The sequence below is a fragment of the Canis lupus genome, chromosome 13 (assembly GCF_003254725.2).
Source record: "Canis lupus dingo isolate Sandy chromosome 13, ASM325472v2, whole genome shotgun sequence".
In the NCBI taxonomy this organism is placed as follows: domain Eukaryota; kingdom Metazoa; phylum Chordata; class Mammalia; order Carnivora; family Canidae; genus Canis; species Canis lupus.
This window is the reverse complement of record NC_064255.1, coordinates 62,669,631-62,693,453: the sequence shown is the minus strand read 5'-3', so window position 1 is coordinate 62,693,453 and position 23,823 is coordinate 62,669,631. Positions and strand designations below refer to the sequence as shown.

The 23,823-nt window shown below is 38.2% G+C and overlaps 1 protein-coding gene across 1 annotated transcript; it reads right to left on the bottom strand.

The window, feature by feature from the left end:
* Positions 1–2,609: 2,609 nt before the first annotated feature.
* Positions 2,610–23,527, bottom strand: LOC112652260 (alpha fetoprotein). The gene is made up of 15 exons (XM_025435771.3): positions 23,377–23,527; positions 22,442–22,493; positions 21,186–21,318; positions 19,192–19,403; positions 17,943–18,075; positions 16,746–16,843; positions 13,997–14,126; positions 11,842–12,056; positions 10,122–10,254; positions 9,496–9,593; positions 8,774–8,912; positions 5,837–6,060; positions 4,602–4,734; positions 3,276–3,330; positions 2,610–2,736 (listed from the first exon to the last, which is right to left on the bottom strand). Exons 1-14 carry the CDS (start codon positions 23,459–23,461, stop codon positions 3,286–3,288), a joined length of 1,830 nt encoding a protein of 609 aa, XP_025291556.1. The 5' UTR covers positions 23,462–23,527; the 3' UTR covers positions 2,610–2,736; positions 3,276–3,285.
* Positions 23,528–23,823: the final 296 nt, after the last annotated feature.

Genomic DNA, 23,823 nt, shown 5'->3' with positions numbered 1-23,823 from the left:
AAAAGACCCAATGGAAAGGGGAAAGAAAGGGGGCTAGGAAGATATCATTATGTAGGGTCAGTGAACAGACTTTGTACTTTACTCTGAAAGATATGGGAAGCCGTTTGAGGTTTTGAGTGGAAAAGTGCTGAATGTACTTATGTGTAAAGGATCATTTCAGTTACTGAGACTAGAGCTGGGGGTGGGTGAAGGGTATTTAAAAGGAAACCGTTTAGGAAGATATTGCAAAATCCACGTATTATTATTTTGGCTTGTACTAAGGGTATGGAGAAAGAGTAAAATTCTGGATTACTCTGAAGGTAGAACCAATAGGCATTGCTCATAGGTTGAATGTAGGGGTGATATGGAAAAAGAAACCATAGATATCTCTAGGGCTTCTGGCTTAAGCTACAAGAAGGATGGCAAGACGGAAGGAGACACAAGTTTGAGACAGGACAGAGTTCAGTTTGGAATGTGTTATGTTTAAGTTGTTTCTGCAATATCAACATGAAGATGTCAAGGAGAAAGTAACACATGAGCCTGGAAGGAAAGGAAGAAATCTAGGGTGGAGATAAAATACGTCAACATCTAGATGGCATTAATGCACAAAGTCTAGGTGAGATCACCTAGGGAGGGAATTTAGATTCAGGAGAGTTGCTTTGGGACGCTCCAACATTCAGAGGTCAAAGAGTTACAGGAAATGCAATGAGGACTAAGGAGATGCAGCCAATAAGATCAGAATAAAATGTAGATGCCAAGTAAGTAAATGTTTCAAGGAGAAAGAAGTGATCAAGTGTGTCATATTAAGCTAAGAGAAGCTGGGTAAACTGAGGACTGAGACTTGACCACAGCATTTTGCATCATGGAAATCATTATAACCTTGGCTATGCCACTTTCTACTTTACTGTTCGTCTAACTTGTTTTTTCAAAGAAGTAGAAATGCTCTAAAATTTCCAATTTGCTATTGTATTTGTGATACTTTGTCCTTGTGTTTCCAATCATTTCTTTTCTTTATATATGTCAGCGAAATGTAATTTGGCTCATAAATTTCCCTAATAGTTTTATCTTCATTAAATTTTCCTCTTAATAGTAAACAAATATATTTTTCCCTGTTTAATGCTTTTAAATTGAATTCTGCTTCATCTCATTGTGATTTCTGATCTAAAGGTATTGTAACACCGAAATCAGACAAGGTCCACAGATGTTACAACAGAATTGCAAGAAAAATGTAGAGTACAAAGCAATTGAGTTAGAACAGAAAGCTCATTTTATTGCTCTGGAGCAATTGTTTTCTCCTGGAGCAGAGGCCAAACCATGAATGTGATTTTTAGATTTCTATTCAAAGCTAATATGATAAACAGCCTCCCTGCTGATGGGCTAATCTTTTTGCACCACTTGCTGACCTTGCCCCTCTGCTTTCTCTTGCATGTACTCCCCATACCCCATATCTCGTGAGTTATCTTCCTAAAAGCTAACCATGGTGACTCTTCTCTGCTTAGATGTCATTTTGGTCCCCTGGTACTTACACAATATTGCCCAAACCCTTTGGAATAAAACTCATGGGAGTCTTCTCAGTCCTACAGTTTCCATGTCTTGCTTCATCTCCTGTATCTATACCCTTCCTACCCACCAGTACTGCCCTAAAACCATTCATCATGTTTGGTCAAAAGCTGTTTTCCTGTTTAATGAATTGGACTTCTCCTTTACGTGAACTGATGAATGCCCATTCATCTTCTGAGGCTCTTCTTAAAAGTCTGTCTCTTCAGTGTGAGCATTTCCCCAGGCAGAATTGCCCTCTTCTACTCATTGATTGGCACCACAATTTGTTGCCACTTCTATAGTGATTATAATCTTGTTGAGTTGCTATTAATTGCTTCCTTCTCTTCCTTCTACCTGGAGGACAGTGACTGCACCCAGAACGGGACCTGGCACCCAGTCAGTGTTCAAGAAATACTTGTGAAATAAGAAAAATCAACTGCTAAAAATGTAAATTATATTTAATCAAAACAACTACAATAAACACTTACATTAAAAATATCTATGACCAATAGGGAACTGAACAAGATTGAGAAAAAAAGTAGATGTTAAATTTTGAGTAGCATCATTCTTGATGGATCCCATAAAAGCATAATAATTTCTTTTTTTTCATCTCTAGTGTATCTGTTAGAATACGTAAGTGGTCATTTAGTGAACAATACTCTGGCATCACAGTACTTAACTTGAACATTTTTATTAGTGCACCAAGAAATCTAACCTTAATTTTTTTAAGATTTTATTTATTTATTCATGAGAAACACAGAGAGAGAGAGAGAGAGGCAGAGACACAGGCAGAGAGAGAAGCAGGCTCTATGCAGGGAGCCCAATGTGAGACTCAATTCCATGACTCCAGGATCATCCCCTGGGCCGAAGGCAGACACGCAACCACTGAGCCACCCAGGTGTCCTGAAATCTAGCCTTTAGGGTAGACTCCATCCTTGAGTGGCTTTAATCTCCTACAACAACCAACACCCAGTGCTTTTATATCAGAATCTGCTTCAGACAATGGTACACATAACTATTTTTAAAGGTTATCTATAAACGTTCATAAATAAGCAGGCTAAGAAAAAGGAAAATTTGGAGATACTTTATTTATACGATAGAGAAATCTCACATTAAAGTCTTCATCATTTCATTAATTCACAAAAAGCACTATCTCAGAATTAAAGGAAAAGATTCACACCAAACCATAAAGACTTGTTCTGGCTTCTTTTCTTCCCCCTGTAACACAAACAAAAATATATTATGTAGTAATTCAATGAATGGGTGCAGAAGGGGACTGGTTCTATTATTTTACATCAGAGAAAAACGAAATAGATGGGAAGGACTTCTGATGGTGCTCTCTGAAACTTTAGAAATAATCTAAGAGAATTTTGAGGTTGCTGATTCACTGATTTACCATTGTGGACACAGTTTTGTTCTAGTGTTTTTAAAATAAACTTTTTGTTGAATTGTAGTTTGTTTTTAAGAGAAGCATATTTTTTTTAAAGATTTTATTTATTCATAGACACAGAGAGAGAGAGAGGCAGAGACACAGGCAGAGGGAAAGGGAGAAGCAGGCTCCACATAGGGAGCCCGACGTGGGACTCGATCCCGGGTCTCCAGGATCACACCCCAGGCTGCAGGCGGTGCCAAACCGCTGCACCACCGGGGCTGCCCAAGACAAGCATTTAATGGTAGGTCTTAGGACATATTTCACGATGGATCGCTATTTTGGGAGAATGACCATTATATTTACCCTTGTCTGAATTTTTTGTTACCTGAAGTGATTTAAACTCCCAAAGCAGCACGAGTTTTTGAAATCAATTTTGGACCCTGAAAATTAAAAACAAGTAAGAATCATTAGATGAAGAGATGGATGACTGTGTCAGTTATACAGTTAACCCTCCACTGTGTAGGGGTGAATTCTGGTACATCTCTGATGCCAACATGCTGGGCAATGGAAGTCAGAGAAAAAAAAAATCCACTCAAACCTACAGTAGAGATAGTTTGTTCTTATATCAATCTCCAAGCTGTTACCAATCTTCACCCCATTCCTCATCTTCCTCCACAAGTCAACCATAGAAATTGGAAGGTTTGCAAGAAAGTACAGCCATTGTGTGTTAATGGTCTCTACTTTTTTTTTTTAATTATTTATTCATGAGAGACACAGAGAAAGAGGCCGAGACACAGACCAAGGGAGAAGCAGGCTCCCTACAGGGAGCCTAATGTAGGACTTGATCCCAGAACCCTGGAATCATGCCCTGAGCCAAAGAAAGACGCTCAACCGCTGAGCCACCAGGCGTCCCTAATGGTCTCTACATCTAAATGAATGTCTTCTCACATCAAGGGACATTTATCTTTTTTGTATCATATTTATCAGAAATGATTTACATCAAACCTATTTTATCAGTTTTGTTTTATCTGATTTGCTCATCTGTGTTCCACCCTCTTCCACTAAAGACAGACACATACCAATTAATTGTGTACTTGGCGAAAAGGCTGAATTATAGGATATCTTTTAAAATTATAATGACGTTATATTCAAATATATCTAGTTACATAACTAAGACTTACAAAATGTAGCAAGTTACAAATCTACTAAATACAAAACTACTAAATACTACAAAACTACTAAATAACAAGATTAAGATAATTCCTAATTACTACTCTGTTGGAATACCAAGGCATGCCCCTAAAGGAGTTCAAGAATAGTTTTTATAAATATCTTCCCATATCTTGTTTGCACAATTAATTTGTTATTAAATCCTTTTAATCCATTTAGCTAAATTGATCAGTTTTAGGCCAGAAACTGTCTAAATTATCATCAATTAATTATATATTCACTTTATAGTTTCCTCTACCAGGAAATAAATTAAATTTACTGATTCTCTTAACACATTAAAAAATCATTCTTCTTCCTAATATTTAGTGGGAAAATTGGGATTATTTCTTAAATGTCATAAAATCCTTCAATCTATTTCTAAATACGTTGAAATCTCTCTGGCATTATTTTAAAGTTATAGATGTGTGGAATATTCTATTCATTTTTCATTACAGAAAATTTCCTCCCAAAGATTTTCAGTGTGAAAATGAGCTGCATGTACCTCTTCCTCAAAGCAGGCTTCCTGCTCTTGGCCTTGGCAGCACTTTTCCAGTAGACCAGAGAAATCTGCAATGACGGCCTCAAGTTGCTCTTCTGTTATTTGTGGCTTTTGCTTCACAAGGTTAATGAGAAATCTATAAAACAAAAGAGAAGTCTGTTATACAGAGGTTTTTTTCTAAAGCCTCCCTAGTGGAGAATTTTTAAAGCCCTCGCACTCCTCCCCCCAAGCCCTCACTGCATCAACCCATCACCAGACTTACAACATACACTCTGTAGAATGCCTTCATCAGAAATACTGAAGCTAGAAATAGATGCTCCACGGGTCGGGATTAGTGCAGATCATAGATTTTATAGTTCTACCATACTTACATGTTGGAAGACACAATCTTTTTCTTACTTGCCTAGAATATTGTCTCCAGTTCTCCACTCTAAAGTGTGTCCTCTCCATTCTCAAATGCCCAGATTTCCAAACTCCTGCCATCCGTAATTATCGCACTCTTACCTGCGCGTTGGCCCCACCAATCACCTGCACTACTCATTTAGCAACACTTTCATGCTGGAATTCATGTTGATGGGGGAATAGGGAAGACTTGCCAGAGGAGGCAGTATTCTTATTGTACCTTGGAACCCGACACAGGTTGTGACAGAGGAAAAGGGAGGAATAGGTTTTTCGAAATGAAGGAAGACCATTTCTAAAGCAAGTGAGTATTAAAATGTATGGGAATTTGGAGAATATAGGTTCCATTGACTTGGATTACCATCACCGTTACAGAATGTCTCCCACAATGAATTGTGCATTCCTACCTCATATCACGCACATTTCTTGGCTGAATCAATTACGGTTATTCTCTTCGAAAAGTAAATAGTGTGAAAAAAGATTCAATGGTGTTTTCCCAGTGTTTTGGAATGAAAGTACTTAAACTTACTACAAAGACATATCCTAATTCTCCAAAATAGATAGTCCACTTTCCCTCGGTCCCAACACGTAACACGACAATAGTTACAGTGGAACTATCTTTACAAACCAAAACTTGACTGCCCTAGTGTGTCTTTCCAAACCTGGGTTCCATGAGGCTGTGAAGACACTGAGACAAAACTATGTTAAAAGCCACTTGAAGTGCTTTGGGGCAATAGCATTCTACTAACGAGCCCAAGGTTGTTGGGTGTAGGGTAGAAACCTCAGCTACTATTTAGTGTTGCTGGTGTTCTCCATGCCAGAAAATAACAATTTCTTACTGTTGCTTCATTGTTTGTAGTGCTACACCCTGAGCCTGGCACAAATCCTTATGGAAGATGAACTTGTCAGCAGAGAAGGGTGAAGGGATATATGTTTCATCCACCACTAAGCTGCTGAAACACGGCCTCCTGTTGGCATATGAAGAACTGCAGCACTGGCCGACACCAGGATTTATAGGAGTCTCCTCATGCCTGATGCATAATTGTCCAATAATAAGATCAGCCTGGTTGGGAGAATGAGAAAGAAGGAAGCAAGGAGATTCAGCATTAGCCACTAAGTTGATTCAGGTTTCCAGAAAACTGTTGTGACTTTTAATGCCCAGTAATTTATAATCACTATTGCAGAAGAATTTGCTATCTCTGTAGGGTCATGTGTTGCTACATTGTGGATTCCTTTTTTATCCACTTGTTTGGAATAGACCTCACCATTTAGTGGCAGATACTCCATAGTGTGTTGATAGTCCTTGCAGCTAGTTGTGTCGGCTATTTGAAAACACTTCCACTTACATACATACTTTCAAAGGAGAAGAAATTATCTGCCCTGACCTAGGAAATCAATACATGGTTTAAAATTTTCACGTATTTCTAGTTGAGCTTTCCACTGTATTTTGGGGATCCAGAGAATCACTTTCTGAAGGTTAGAACAGTGTAAGCCTAGCATGTTCGTATATATACACACACGCACACGTGCATGCACACAGCTAATATATAATCCTAATTGAAAAGAAATAAGGCCGAGGAGTCTGGGTGGCCAGTCAGTGAAGTGTCCAACTCTTGATTTAGGCTCAGGTCATGATCTCACAGTCGTGGGATTGGCCCGGTCTCATGCTCCGTGCTCAGTGGGGAATCTGCTAGAGATTCACTCTCCCTCTCCCTCTCACCTTCTCCCTACTCTCTCTCTCTCTCCTTCTAAAATAAGTAAATAATTCTTAAAAAGAAAAAAAGAAAAGAAATAAGGCTAAAGCATGTGTGTGTGCGGGTGTGTGTGCATGTGTGTGTCTTTGAAGGCTTTCCTGGTGTAGAATCCTCCTACCATCCACACTCAGAAATATTTCTTAAATACATACCAATAAGTTGTAATAAGGGCCAACATGTTTTGTGTGCATACTATGTATCAGGCTGGTGCTGAATGAGTTACAAGGATTACAAGGATTACTTCATTTAAGACAGTCATCCTATGTGGGCGGTACAATTCTTATTCCCAAATGTCAGATGAAAAAGCTCAAGCCCAGAGATATAACTAGCTTTCCAGAGTGACACCGCTAACAAGTGGTGAAAGTGGGATGGGGATGTAGGCAGGAGGCCTCCAGAACCTACATTCCTGATCTGTTACAACATCCTGTGTCCCTGCTGCCTCGCAACGTGTGGAATATAAAATGATAATGATGATGCTGAATCACAGGCATTCTTTCGCTCCTAACTCGTGGTGGAAAATTCCAAGACATAAGACTAGCCAGCAAATAAGCCCTCAGCACCAAAGAGAGGGAAAGGGCAACAATGAATGTACAATTTTGTTCACTGTTGTGACTTTAAGGGAAAAAAGCATGAAAAAAATTCAGCCTGTAATCTTATGTATGAGACTAGTGACATGAGAAAGTGAAGATGATTGAAATAACTAGGAAGTCATTTTATTATTCAGAAGGACTTAGCCTGTTCTATATTCTTTACCTTGTTAAAGGGGGGGAAACGTCCCTAATATCATAAGATTATACTATGAAAGGCAAAAAATATTAGTATGGCTGAAAATAAAATGACTGATTTTCATCTCTCAAAAGTGAAGCTTTCTATTTTTTAAAATTCAATTAACATTTTTTGTTCACTGTGTCCATTAGATCAAACTCAGTGCTCCCGGGTACACAGCAGAGTAACTGAGACACGTGTGTATACTAGAGTCGGTGGGCTAATAGCACCGCGGCAGTGGAGGCTTGTGTGACCAGCGAGGAAATTCTGAGGCAGGTATGGCACTGGGTGCTGGAGCTCGGGCTCCGGGGAGCATGTGCATTCAGATATCAGCCCTACCATTTACTACCTGGAAGACATCCATCCTAACGTAACTTCTTGGAGCCTCATTTTCTCTATCTATAAAATGAAGATGGTAATGGAGCATTTCAAGAGAGAGTATTATAATAGCTAAATGATAATACTTTTTTTTTAAAAAAAAAAAGTGCAGTTTGGGTCTTTAGCACAATCTTGAACAATTGCTATGTTGTTATTAGGGAGAAGTGATGGTCTCCACGTTGGTTCAGGAAAGGCGGCTGGTAAGATGCAGAGCATCAAGGTGTGGGTGAGTTTGAAGTACAACAGACTCACTCCTTGGTTTTTCTTTTCTTTCTTTCTTTAACATTATTTAACATTAACATTAACATTAATGTTTCTTGGGATCCCTGGGTGGCGCAGCGGTTTGGCGCCTGCCTTTGGCCCAGGGCGCGATCCTGGAGACCCGGGATCGAATCCCACGTCGGGCTCCTGGTGCATGGAGCCTGCTTCTCCCTCTGCCTGTGTCTCTGCCTCTCTCTCTCTCTCTCTCTGTGTGACTATCATAAATAAATAAAAATTTATAAAAAAAAAAAGACCTTAATAATTACTTTAAAAAAAAAAACATTAATGTTTCTTTTTTTAACATTATTTAGTGAACAAAAAGAAGAAATCGTGAAATGAATGATGTGTTGGTTATTCTATCCTTCCCATACACAGAGCTTGCTCAGACTGTGTTAGACACGTTGGCTGTGCTCCCACCAGCCATTCTAGAAGGAGGAAAGACTGGCCATGTGCCAGCAGTCCAGAGCCAAGTTCATGCCCTCTCCACCTGTAGCAAATTGAGCAAGTCTAGGAAAGCCATCTCCATAGTGGTTTTTACCATTTCCCCCAAACGGGAATTAAGGGACTATTTCAAGTAAAACAGGGCAGGAACAGAAGGGGACCACATAAAACACTCACCGCTCCCTCGCCACAGGCCAGTTGTCTGTCCTCACTGAGTTGGCAACAAGTGGCTGCTGCGGTCGCCATTTTCCTGGTGAAGGCCATCAGCTCAGGTGGGGTCAGCTGAGGGGCTTTCTTTGTGTAAGCAACAAGGAACCTGAAAGAAGCATTTTTCACCCAATCTTACTGAGCCATTTAGGAGCTTCTGGACTCCTCACCCCTTCTCAGAGACCCCTTTTTGGTACTGGAAGCCATGAAGTCAGCTCATTTGTTTAATCCACATGGTACTTGGACCACCTTCCACGATGTGTGTTCTCTGACAACCACCTCCCGTGCTTCTATTATATCGACATGACACAACGAAAACAAACCCTGGAGGGTAGGCTGACTTCAATTCCTAAACTCGAAGCTTCACTGATTTTAATTTTGATCAATTCAGTATTTCCACTCTGACACACTGTAACAGAATAAATGTCTTTCCTGCGACAATCTACATGATCTGGGGAACCCCAGCCAGTACCAAAGATCAGACTCTCCCAAGCCATTCTTCTCCCTTCCTAAAAGAGGGAGACGGGGATGCCTACTTTCACCCAAGGAAAATTGGGTGATCAGATTACACTGATTTTCGATCTGAAATAGGGGCTGAAATTAGAGCAGCGTGGGGTGACTAGTTTAGGTTGATAATTCCCTCACCAGTCCATCATTTTAAATCACTAAAAATGCTGTTTTAAAAAACATACGCATTTTGTAAGTAATATTCTCCTAGTTTCTGGAAGAGGCCACAGCTTCGCTTTGCCAGTGCTTGACTTTCTTGGATGTATTTCTCTAATTCTTCTTCCTGAAAATACAAGCATTATTATGTACTTTTTTCTCTTCCTGGACACAAAACCTTGTGTGTAGAAATTAATCGATAATGTATTATCCTATTACACTAATCTTAGGAAAAACACAATTTTTAGAGGTTTTTTATATAAAAGGTAGTAAAGTGTGAATGGTGAGAATTAAAGCAAATGGACTTTGGGGAGATTACATTTAAAATTTTGTGCATCACAAAGTTATTTGATGACAGAATTCAATCTTTGTATAAAGGATTACAGTTCTTTCTGTATGAATTCTGGCTTCTCTGGAGCTATTAAAAATGAATATTACTTTTCTTCTATGTGTCAAGGAACGTTTAGTTAACATTTTCACTTCTAAATAGGCCACTAGTTGTCGACTACTAGTTAATAACAAATTACTATGTAGATGACTACTTATTAGATGTAACTAGCTAGCTACTAGTTAATAGCTAGATGCCTTCAAACAAACAGCATTTTTAATGGATAATATCCATGCAGTTTTTCAGACTCTCCCTTTTTCAGTTTACCCCTTTATCCTGGCATTCAAGAGGGTTTTCAGACTGAGAGCACTTCTCCAATAACTCCTGGTATCCTTTAGCGACTCTTAGAACGACTGGGACAGCAAGTTTTGTATGTCTTCTCGAATATTCATAAGTAAATCTGAAATATGTATAAAAAAGCATGTTAGTGAAATAAGAGACAATTCATTCCTGTGTTACATGCCATGCAAAAGTTAACATTCAAATCCATAAACCTGGAAATCAAATTATGACTAAAACTATATGCATGGTAAAACCATTAACACAAATCACAATCCCTCCAATCGTTCTAAAACAATATTTTGTTTTCTTTTGCACTCTTCACCTGGGTTTTTCAGTTATGAGCTTGCCAGTCATTCATTCAACAAATGTTTTTCCAGTGCCCTGCTCTACGCAAGCATTTCTTTAAGCAGTAAGGATTCAATATGTATAAGATAAAATGCCTGACCTCTCAAAAGCATACATTAACAAGAAATAGGTCATCAAATTCAGGTGGTGATAAATCAGTGAGAAATAAAGGAAGATAGAATAGAGGGGGAAAAGTGACTCCTGATTGACAGCATTGGTTAAGAAATGTCTCTTTGGGCAGCTCTTTTGGAACAGAACCTGGGTGAAGGAAGTTACCCAAGGATCCAAGGGAGGATCATTCCCAGCTGAGAAAATTTCTACTGCAAAGAAATTTCCTAAGTAAAGAACTGCTTCTATTAAATAAACAATTCGTGTTGGATGCGTGGATGGGTATATTTAAAGATAATTCTTGGATTTTCTAATTGTGTTTCCAAGATGTAAGTCATATTTAGTTCTGCCACCGATAAATTTTCAATGCAGGTTTCTTCAATCTGGACTTTGTTCTTGTGTGCATGATTTTATTTAGCAGTGCAAACAGTGTATGAATGTCCAACCTGGAAGCAATGGTAGAGTGATATCCTTAGGGAATATTAAAAAGAAAACTAGGCCATTATTTTCATTCTTACATTAGAAGCAGACCCTTACATTTATAAAGACCCTTGCAGATCATTAAGCGTAATATCCTAAGAGTTGCAAAAATCCCCCCTCTGATGGTGTCCGTAGTTATACACTGCACTATAAAGGAAAATATATTAACTGGACTGCTTGCTTTCCTGAAAGGCAAATAGAATGAAAACACGTCCTATCAATTATACTGATACAATGAACTACTATCCTGCAAGTATCTCTTACAGATGTATTGATTTTCTACAAAAATAAAACATACGTTAAATAAATAGCCAACAAACTGTTCTAAAAAAAAAGCCTTTCTATCTACCACTATCTATTGAGTAATGCTTTGGGGGAAGTTCTTAAAACATGCATAATGAAAAAGCACATCCTTAACCATGAACCCTTCTTATCACAAAATATTCATATCTTTTGGGAAGCTCAGTGGTGGTCTTCTTATGAGCAATCCATACAAAGATGACAATGCTTCTGATCCCAGAGAAATCAATAGAAAATAAAACATAACTTCATTTAATAACAGCAATAGTGAAAGCCTTGGCAGTATAAGATAGATCCCATTTCCTTAATCTCTACTTACCTGCTTAAATAATTTGGGCTCAGAACATTCTAGCATCACCCTCACGTACTGAGCTCAAAAACCGTAGCCATCATTTCCCATTTCAGCCACACAAAGCTGTCAGCCGCATCCTAATCTTTACTTATGTGAACATACATTTGCAGAGTGTGTTACCTTGCCATGAAAAGGTCTTTTTCCCTTGAAGAAAATTGGTTGAAATCTCTCTCTCCTAAAAACCTATTTAGATTTGGAGATAAGCCTTCAGGTTTGCCATCATTTTCTGCATGAATTATGCATTGACCAAGTTCAAGTATGGGCAGCTTGCAGCAGTCTGCTATTTTGCTTGACAAAATATCTTGTTGAGAGCATATGTAGGACATAATTTTTTCCTGTTAATAGGAAAAATTAAGAATGACTGTAAAGGTTTATTTTTTTAACGCAGGACCTCAGGGCCAGTTCTAGGGAGGACAGGAAGGAGGGAAGGAGGGACGGAGAGAGGATACAAGGGTGGGAGGGAGGGTAGAAGGGAGAGAGGGGAGATAAGGGGGAGATAAGGAAGGAATGGAGAAAAGACATTTTACCTTGTCTCCCATCTTAGTGCTTCCTCCCTACTTTGCCTTTCCTCACTCCTTTCCCCCTACCCCCATTTGTTCATTTCTTCTTTTCATAGTTGTCAGCTAAAACCTATTTCACTGGATTAGAAAGATTTTAAAAACAAAAGAGAGATATACTCTTCAAACCAAATGGCCCGCACTTTGGTATATATGTTTCTATTACTGTTGAAATTGCTTCTGGACAACATTTGGTGTTGATGTCCTAATACAGAGAGCAAACTTTCCTCTCCTTTTTCAGGACGATGTGCAGTGACTCCCTATGACCTCCAGAGGGCAGGCTCTAGATAATGAAATGGAGGCTCCTCCAAGAGGATAGAATGAAGCAGAGCTTGTGCATCCCCCGCAAGGGACTAAAACTTCTATGCATTCTGACTAGGGACAAATAGCAAGCATTATTCAGCCATTAAAATCAATTTACATACCATACAGAAGTTAATTTTTCCACTTTAAAGGAAAAGGGTATTTATGAGCTCCAAAAATTGAAAAATAATTTTTCAATGCCTATAGAAATTAGTAAAATTGTCAATTAAAACCAGGAAAACTAGCTTCAAAGAAAAACAAAATGTTCTAATTATGGTCCCTACTATGCAAGCAGAAACTTCTTAGAGGAAAAAGAAGTGACATAGGAAACCTGTCTTTGGGAATCTTCCTTGGCTCCTCACATCAGGCTCTCTGCCTGTGCCCGGAGACTGTCACCCTCAGGCCTGTCTTACAGCCTCAGCTTCTGGCTGACTTCCAGGACTCTTTCAGCCAAACTGCCAAGGGACTGGCTCAAATAAGCATTTTCCAAAAGGAAAATTTGGAAACCACATTCAAGCCCAGATTTTCTAGCCATTTGAATACCTAAGAGCGATGACTTTAAGCCTTCTTGGAGAAGAAAGTATATCACCAGGAACTGGAGAGGGAGCAACTGGGGATAGATAAGCCTCTTGAAGGGTATCTAGGAAGTCTAAGGTTGGCCCAAAATAGATGAATGCCACAATGCTTAAATGGTGACTATGACATGTTTGAGGATTCTGTACTGGAGGGTGTTTTGGTTTTGGTTGTTAATTCTCCTAGAGCTCTTTATTCACAGCTCTCTTTGGCATGGTTAGCTTTGTACCTTGTAGAACGGCTTCTTGTATTATCTTTGTTGTTTCTTGTGTTATTTTGTCGTATTCATATAATAGATATCTCTATATGATACAGACAGCAGAGCCCCTTCCGTGTTTCAGGCATCATGCTGTCAGCCCTCGGAGATAACAGTAAACGGGACATAGTCCCTACGTGTCTCATCTCCATCAGACTGTGAACTCCTTGAGCCTAACTGGTGCCTTCATAACAAGTGTTCTTCACAGTGTCTAGCACACAGAGAGTAGTCGATATATATTTGTTAAATTAAATAATAAATGGGTAGAAAAACAAATTTGTTAAAAGTAAAAGAGTCTGCCCACCCCCACCCCCCATCCTAGATCCTATGTGGAGTTCTCAATTTCCTTCAGAAAAGAGAATGAGTGAGCACTGGTCTCACGAAAGGGAAGCACCTTTTAAGTGAAAGGTAAGCTCCACAAAAGATGGCTTCAGTCTTACTATCAAGAAGTCTGTGACTTTACTCACTCAGCCAGCTAGGTGCCTCCCCTGTGAACAACTCAGACAGCCTTCTCCCATTTAGAATGAGTATAAAAGAGAGAAAACAAAGTGGGATTATCTCTTTCTTAGGAAGCAAGACTCTTTACCCCATCCTGCAGACACTCCAGCACATTTCCTCTGCAACATTCTTCATGGATGTGGGCCACATCCAGGACCAGTTTCTGAATTTCAGTAAAATTGGCTTTGGAGAACTTTTGACTCAGTTTAGTAACCGTTCTAAAGGGGGCGGGAAGGAAATAGAAGTCAGTCCTGGTTATCTACCAACATTAAATAATATTTAGAGGTATTGGTATAGTTGCTGCTCCCAAGAGAAAGAACTGAAGTGCTCTTACTGTCTAAAAAGAGAAAGTTATAAGTCTTGTGAATTCCAGCCCAATCTTTGAAGGCAACAGCTCTCCAGATTGACCTGTCCCCACAAATAGGTTGGACATGATTGATTTGTCTTCAAAACCTTTCCGGCGAATTGGGATAAAATCTATCTCTTTTGCTGCTCATCCGTGATGCTGGGTGTTTGGAAACACCGTAGTGAGTGGGTGGGAAAAAATTAAAAGGACAAGCAATTAAGAAATAGAAAATTTCATGAGAATAATAATCATTTCTTACTTGGGAGAAAAAAATACTTCTGGGAATATAGGGAGGGGTGTGTATGTGCAAATCAAATGAGGTGAGGCAAGAGAGTAGAGCAGACTAAACATCTTGGTCAGCATGCCAAGCCATGTAGTGTGGCCCAAAATGGAAATAAGAAGTAAAAATTCTTGTATCTTCTACCTGTTTCCTTAAATTTTAAGAGATGTCTAGATGAGATCACTACTAGAGCAACTGGTGTTACCATTCCTGATAAGGGTAGATTTTCTTTATGAATTTCTAACATTTAAGTTTAATCACTTATGTATAGTAAATGATAAATACAGTCATTATTATAATATTTTAATTTATATTTTATTAGCAAGATAAACTCAAAGCAGTTCATGAATCAATCTAAGTTTCTTTTTCTTTTAAAGATTTTATTTATTTATTCATGAGAGACAGAGAGAGAGAGAGAGAGAGAGAGGCAGAGACACAAGCGAGGGAGAAGCAGGCTCCATGCAGGGAGCCCGACGTGGGACTCGATCCCGGGTCTCCAGGATCAGGCCCTGGGCTAAAGGCAGCGCTAAACCACTGAGCCACCCAGGCTGCCTTCAATCTAAGTTTCTAATAGAGTTGTAAGGTAGTTAAAGCAAAATCTGACCTATTCCAAGAAACAAAATTCAGTCTTGAAACTAAGTTAATGATTAAAAACCTTAACCTAGATCTCCACTGTGTAAAATATTTTTAAATGTGTAATTTAACAAACAAACAAATAAATGAACCTTGGGTGCATGTACTTAACACTCTTCAATTAGCATTTCCGATATTTTCCTACACTAGAAATGTCTCATCATAAACGTTGAAAAGCACTTTAAACCAGTTACATAGTTTAACATTTTCTAGTAGCCACATTACAAGGTAAAAAGGAAAAAAGTTAAATTCACCTTAATAGTATTTTTTGCCCCCAACATATCAAAAATAATACCATTTCAACATATGACTTCATTCATATGTGGAATCTAAGAAAATAAAACAACTGAATAGACAAACAGAAAGCAGAATCAGACCTATTAATACAGAGAACAAACTGATGGTTGCTAGAGAAAAAGGGGGTTGGAGCGTGAGCAAAATGGGTGTAGGGGAGTGGACGATATGAGCATCTGGTTCTGGAATGAGTAAACCATGGGAATCAAAGGCCAGCACAGGGAGTAGAGTCAACGATATTGTAACAGCATCCTGTGCTGACAGACTGGCAGCTACGTCTGTGATGAGCACAGCGTACGGAATAAAGAAGTTGAATCACTACGTTGTGCACCTGAAACTAACATAGCATTGTGTGTCAACCATACACAAATTAAGAAATTCTTTTAAAAAATTATTTCAATGTGCAATTAACATAAAAGCCTACTAAGAAGATATGGTGTGGCCTCTTTTTCATACAAAGTCTGTAAAATCTGGTGCATATTTTACACTTGGAGCACAATTCCACATTCACATCAGCTAGATTTCAAATGCTCAGGAGCTGCAAGTGGCTGGTGGGAGCCATGCCGTGTAGCACGGCCTGAAACCATTGGTGATTCTGATTCTTTACATCCAAAGCCAAAGTCTCAACTGTCCGGATACAGACAATTCAAGACCACTGACCTAGCACCTGGGTATAAGGAAAATAAATTATGATCAGAACCTAGAACACTGGGCTCTGATAACTGGCAGTGTGGTCTCGAGTAAATCGTTGTTTTTGGTTTTGTTTTAAGATTTTACTTCATTTATTCATGAGAGACACACAGAGAGGCAGAGACATTAGGCAGAGGGAGAAGCAGGCTCCATGCAGGGAGCCTGATGCGGGACTCGATCCTGGGACTCCAGGATCACACTCTGGGCCAAAGGCAGACGCTTAACTGCTGAGCCACCTGGGCATCCTGAGTAAATGGTTTTTAATTTCTCTGGGTCTCAGGTTATTCACATGTCAAAAATGAAGAGGTTGAACTAGATGATTAACTGGGTTTTTAAATTATTATTGTTATTCTGTATCCTAACAACAAAGATGGAATGTAAGACAGAGGTAAATTAGGTAGGCTTTAAGAAGTGTTGTAGCAGCAGACTATCGGCCAGCTTCCTTCCAGTCCTGAGATTTCGTGATCTAAATTGCATTAGCTCTGAGCAAAGGAACCTTCATTCTCTATGACAGTGACAATGAGAATGAGCTCAAACTGCAAAATGGGAGTTTTACACATCTCACCTTCTTCCCTAGACACAGTTTAAACTTACATGGCTCGGAAGGTGCGAGGTCCAAAATTTCTCATTACCGCACATATATGTTGATTTAACAAACTGCTTTCTCTTAATTCTTTTGTAATCAATGATGTCTAGATCCAGAAGAAACAAGGTATTAGGAAAGGATGCAATAAAAAAACAGATCCAGGTAAAACATGAAAAAAAAAAGATACAGGTAAAACATGAAACCATAAAAAATTTTACTAAAATTATAAGTGGGTTATATTTTTACAGAACTTCATTCATTCGTTCTCTCTTTTAGGCTGGTTTATACACACATCTATGCCAGACAGATTTATTTAAAATACCTTCAAACAAGAACATTATAACTTTCTTCTAGGGATAACAAGTAAACAACTGTACTTTTAAACTAATTGAAACCTGGCCACCTGGGTGGCTCAGTGGTTGAGCATCTGCCTTCAACTCAGAGCATGATCCCAGGGTCCTGGGATCGAGTCCCACGTCGGGCTCCCTGCATGGAGCTTGCTTCTCCTCCTGCCTGTGTTTCTGCCTCTCTGTGTGTTTCTCATGAATAAATAAATAAAATCTTAAAAATAATTAATTGAAACCTAATAATTTCTTAAATGTCTGCTCGGTCACAAAAGCAGAATGCCACAGTCCGACATTGTGGGAATAGTCACAGTTTCTAGGAAACTTTTCTTGAAGGACTTCCAGTGGCAAGTGATTAATTCTGGATGTTATTCTAGCTCTCCGAACCGAAGAAAGCTACTTCATTTCTCTGAACCTAAGTTTCTTTTGTTAGATAATGTTTACACCTCACATTTGTTCTAAGGATCAAAAGCATAAAGTATTTGTCGTAGTTTCTTTCTCTTTTTTTTTTCTTTCTTCCTTATGCCTCCTTTTCTCCTCCTGCTCCTTCTACCCCATCTTCCTGCACCTTCTATTCCTCTCTCTTTCCTTTACGTTATCACGCATACCCCTGTCTTCCTTTATCCTCTCTCCTCCCAAACTCACATCCTTAGTCTTATAAAAATGTTCTGGCCAAAGGAATGAACACAAAACAGCAAGTCTAGCTATTTTAGCCCAAAGAATATCAGACGGCTGAAATATGCTCAATTCTGAACATGGTATTCTGCATGCAAAGCATATTTCCATTTTTAACTTCATTTGGTCTTAATGAGTCACAGCCAGATTAAAGTATTGGTTCAGGTATCTGTGCAAATAGAATACCTTTGTTTGGAAGCATTCGACCGCATTTTCAGCTTTGCAGCAAAGTGGAATTATTTTGCCATAGTGGGCAGCCAAAGAAAGAATCGTGGGTGCATACAGGAAGGGGTGCCTTCTTGCTATCTCATAGATGTACCTATGAAACGAAAAGGAGCTGTAAGAGTTGCAAACATATAAAAATAGGACTACTACTAGAACTGGACTCGAGTTTGCTTAAAGAGTCAGAAAACAGTCATATTTTTTCCACGTGCTGACCAAAATTGTACTTCCTACCGATCCGCGGGGGGAGAAACAATCTGACCACCAATACCACGTGTTATCATGACAGCCAAATAGGCAGAAATGCAGACTATGATTCTTATTAAGGTGCCCTTTTCAATAAGCACACTCAGACGCGTTTGGAGGGTCAGTAAATCCCGACCTCCACTAAGTAAAACAGAAAGGTGGAGTCTTTTTTCCTCATCAGTACCGAATGGAATCATCCACCTTGCCAGTCTCCATAGCAGAGATGGTGTAAAGTCAGGCTCTCGGTTTCTCTGGCTCAGGCGTGCAAGACAGCAGCATGTCAGACCAACGTGATTGAGAGTCAGATACAGGATTCCCCAACAGAGAGCCTGAGTCCAAGTCCCTGCTTGGGAATGCACTAGCACTGTGCCCTCAGCCCTCAGTTTGAATTATCTTAACCTTCTAAACTTCAGTTTCCTCATCTGCAAAACGGGAAGAAGAACGAAGTGAAAGAGGACAGGAGACTCTAAAGGCAGGTAATGAGCATTAATCTGATCGGAAGTGCCAAGCACACACGGTCCTACAACATCCTGAATGCTCAGTAACTGGTAGCATGCTTATGCACCTCAAGCTTTCTTGGTTTTCTAAAAATTTTTTCATTTCCAGGCAATCTGGTGAACTGTGGCACACCAACTATTTGGCTCTGGAAGGAATCACTTTGTGTGGTACTGAACTATTCTTGGGCAAGCTAAAATGGAGAGATTAAAAGGGGGGGAAACAAAAGTATATCTCAAGAGACTAAAGGAAGAACCGATGGGTCTGCCATCTGGTCTGTACTGCATCTCCCAGACACAAAGTTGCACTTAACATGGCTCACCTAACTTTCCCAGGTAGGACCTCAGCAGGTGCAACGTTACTGCCACTTCTCCATGTTTTAGAGTTCATCTGTAAGTCTCAGCAATACTAGATTCTGCTTGATACTGCTCTTCTTTGGGGGTTTTAATCTACCTTTAAATTGGATCTTTACCTGTTCATGAACATATCCCTGTTTTCTTCATATGCCTTACAACTGGTGACGGGTTCTGCAACTTGGAAGGGTGGGATAGATGGCGGAGCAGCCTTTTTGTGTGCTAGGAAACAGTTATGTCTTTCCTCTTCTCTTTGGCTGCAGCAATCTGCAAGTCCATACTTTTCGGAAATTTCCTTCTCATGGCAAATTTCTTCCAGAAAGGCAGGGAGCTATAAGAAAGATTTGTTTTTAATGAAAGACAATTAAGTTTACTTTGAGATTCTGTAAAACACATGAAGAGTTTTCTATTATTCCAAATTAGAACTACAGATTAAAAAACAATCCCCTATACAAATCCCCATATCTTTAATTTCAGCCTGATGAGAGCTTTCTTTCCTGACTTTTGGGCAATGGAATTTTAGTTTCCCACCCTGAGACATACACATGACTGTTAGACAAGATTACTTTATCTTAAAAGGAAGAGAGCCATGCAATATTGTATTTCTCCACCAAAATGTTTGAAATATTTTATTTTTCCCTTTTATATTATCAGCAGTTTGGCTCCGTGATGTCTAGAAGCTTTTTGAAAAATATATAAACCACTATTTATATTGCCCTAATTTTACCAAAATCAGATGATGACACCAATAGGTTAAAGAATGCCTCCAAGAAATACACATGTTTCATTCTTCTCTGGAAATTTTTATTTAGTTTCTATTACTGCTAAAATTTAGAGAACCCTAGAAATTTTAAGTAAGACTTTCGATTCCCAATCCACATAAAAATCATGCCTTTAAGTTTACAATGATAAATCACCAACCTGTAAACATTACTGTGAACCTCTCATTGGATGTAAAGTTGCAACACGGAATGTATTTTGCTTAATTTATACATGTTTTTAAATTAGCAAGACAAGCCAAAAATAGAGATGCAAAACATGGAGTTTTATTAAATCACCAATTTCAGAGTTGGAAAGTATTTTATATCTTTAAAAAGGCATCTTCTCTACAATATTCCAGATATACTGACTTTTGGCCACTCATCAATCCCACCATGACAGAAGATTTTTTGGATCTTTCGTTCTATAATTGGGTAGCTCTAATCATTATAAAGTTCCTAGTTTTTTCCTATTGAGATAAAATAAACAACAATAACTCTTATTTATTGATCTTCTACATTAAGATATGCTTGTACTAAAAGAAAACCTATTTGTCATTTAACTGAAATTCAAATTTAAGTGAATTTCATATTTTGTTATTGTTCATTTGCTAATTCTGGCAGCCTCAGCATGTGCTACACCCGTCAGGGTCACCGTAGTGTAGAGTACAGTGTAATGAAGCCACTCAAGGTGTTAGCCCTGGAGCCTGATGGCCTAGTTTGAATTCTGGGCTCCCTTTAAAAAGTTATTTAACCTCTCTGTGCCTCAGCTTCCTCAACAGGAAGAAAAGCATTTATCTGCTAAGATTATTGTAAAGATCTAATAAATTTATATTGTAGGCAAAGAGGATATTCTGCCCCAGAGAGGGTCTCTTGGCTCCCTGGACATCCATCTGATTCATCAGGGCTATGTTCTGTGTCATAAAATATTTTTATTATCGATGGGTATAGAACACTCCCAAGAATAATGCCTGTCACACTGTGTGATTAGTAAAAAGTAACTTCTATTACTGTTATTATATCTGTCTTTATGAACAACAACCCTGAAATGGAAATGGAAGCTATTATTATTCCTTATTTTACAGATACGGAAACTAAATTTAAGTAACATATTCGTGGTCACCCAGATACTCTAACTTCAGAAACTTAGCTCTTAGTCGTCACGCGCGTATATATTGTTTCTTTATAACAGGCACCCACTCTTTTCCGCCTTCTTCAGCAATTCAGAATTAATCTAATTCCCCTTTCATGCAACTGCTCTTCAAATATTTAATGTATCTCTGTATCTGCTCTTCTGCCTGCGAAACTTGGTTAAATATCCCAGTAGGATTGCATTATTATTATTATTCACTCACCTGGTTTTCTAAACATCCTCCGGGCTGCTCGCTGCCAGTAGATTTCTCAATTACAGTCAATATATCTTTCACCATTTTGCTTACTTCTTTGTAAGTGGCTTCTTGGACAAACTGAGCAAAAAATATGGTAGCTCTGAAACAAAAATACATACCAATGCTCAGGATCAGACATGTCAAGCTGCATTTTCTAAAGTGTACCTTTTGTTTGTTTCGGTTTTCTGTTATGTGACCTGTTTAGGGGGTGACTTTTGCTAAAAATTTATGTAAAAATAGATTCTAGCCATCCAGAAAGAAATGTCAGTCACCTTGCCACTCCCCGCTCCAAATATACATATATCTATTAAAACTCAGATTAGATTTCCCATAAGAGTGGTTCCTGCTTTTGTGGTCACTTACCCACTACAGTGTATCTATAGCTATATTCTATGGTTCCTTATAAATTTAAGCAAAGAATTAGTCATTAGACCTCTGCCTGTAGCTACTCTCAGCCTGATCAAGATTTAATCCAAGACGGCGTTCATGGATGGACCCAAATAATTGTTTTAACAGGTTTCTGGGTGCAAGTAGTAGCAGTAACCCACTACTTTAACTTCCTTCCTTTTTTTTTTTTTTGACACAGATAGTCTTTTTTTTTTTTAAGATTTTATTTATTTATTCATGAGAGACACAGAAAGAGAGAGAGAGGCAGAGGCAAGCAGAGGGAGAAGCAGGCTCTTGGCAAGGAGCCCGTTGTGGGACTGGATTCCGGATCCTAGGATTACACCCTGAGCCAAAGGCAGATGCTCAACCACTGAGCCACCCAGGCTTCCCTTAACTTCCTTATTAGAAACTTCAGGCGTGTGGAATAGCATCAAAAGAAAAATGCACTCTATAAATAATAGAAGGTAGAATATTTTACCTCCTATTATCTGCTACTAGGATTTACATAGTATTCAGAAAAGAGAATATTGTAATATCATCCTATTGGTAATGATGTGGAAAATTCCTGTATTTCTGTATGGTGGTTACCATTGATCCAATATTAATCTTGAGTTTCTAAAATCTGATGTGGTTTTTCCCATGGAATTTCAAGGAATCAAGAGGTTAATATCTAAGGCATGGCCAACAGTTCAACCTTTTCAATATCAATATGAGTAACTTCTTCAATTTGCTTTTGTACTTTTCAGAACTCAAAGAGCTATTCAGGTCTATTTAATTACCTAACTAAAATTATCACTACTTCATATTTGAAGTGCATTTATATGAACAAAACTTACAGGTCAACTAAATTCATTTCTGCAGAACATTGGGAAGAATCCAAGATGGAAGCTGGAAAGCAAAATAAACTCCATGAGAAATGATGTTTTCAACTGCAACTGATGTTTTCAACTGATAACTGTTTTCAACTGTTATCATCATTGTTATACATAAATGTTTGTGTTAATGTTAGAACTATATAATTTTAGAACAATTTAGAAGTGTACAACTTTGTATTTAAGGTATAACTATACAATTTTAGAACCATACAACTGAGAAGATGTTAGGGAACATCTATCAAAACATCTTAATTTTGTACTTGAGAAAACTAGGAAACTAAAGAATAGCTAATTTAACAAGAATAATTTATGGTAGAGCTAGCACTAAAATCCAGTTGTTTGGATCCCCCCTTGTACTGTGATGTTCTAATTGGCTTGGAAATCAAAGGATTAAAAATACATTTCAGTCCTCCTTTTGAACATGATTATACCACAGTTCCCTTGCCTATTTCTATCCCAGTCACACCATTTCTTCTTTAGTTAAATAATGACTCATTTTTCTGAAGTAAAGAATAAAGATATTACTTATTTTACCAGTTGGAGAGGATTTTATATGTGAAGGAAGGATTATAGCCTCATATATAGAGATAGATAGAGATATATCAAAGACTTAGATATTTCAAAGTTAATATGTATATCAACTAAATAAACAAAGTACAAAACATTGATTCAATGTGGAATATATAAGCCATTCATAGGTAATGTTAAGCACTGCCATGATTTTGTAAACCTCTTGTAAAGTCACAAGTTTATCATTCATTTAAAGATATTCACCGTTAAGTGTTTTTCCTCTATGTGGAACAGGAAGTATAAATAAATCAGGACAAATGAATAAATCCAAATTTAAGAACTCTCATATACAGAAAAGACATAAAAGAAAATACAAAATATCTTACCTATTCCATATGCATTTCTATGCATTGTCCTGGATTCAGAAAAATTTAGTAGGAAAATGGAAAAAAATGATACCACCCACTTCATGGTTGCTAGTTATTTTGTTGTTGGCAATGATGGGGGGGGGGGGAGAATAATGAAAATCATGCTGTAATTCTTTTATATTCTTCTCAAGCAATGCTTGTTAATTAGTAATCTTTAGTTAGTGTATGGGGATATCTGTTGCTTGATTTCCTTAGGTTGTAAATGGGACAACTTGTCAATAATTAACAACACAGGGATTATTTGCATTTTATGTTCAAGGACACAGACTTCTTTTGGAGGAAGAGGGGGAAAACTTCAAATTTATCTCATTTTGCAAATATAACAAATACTCTTCTCAACCTACAGTATTCTCAAAGAAATATTTTTCCCTAAATTGCACAATAATTAGCTCCTTTCAAATTAAA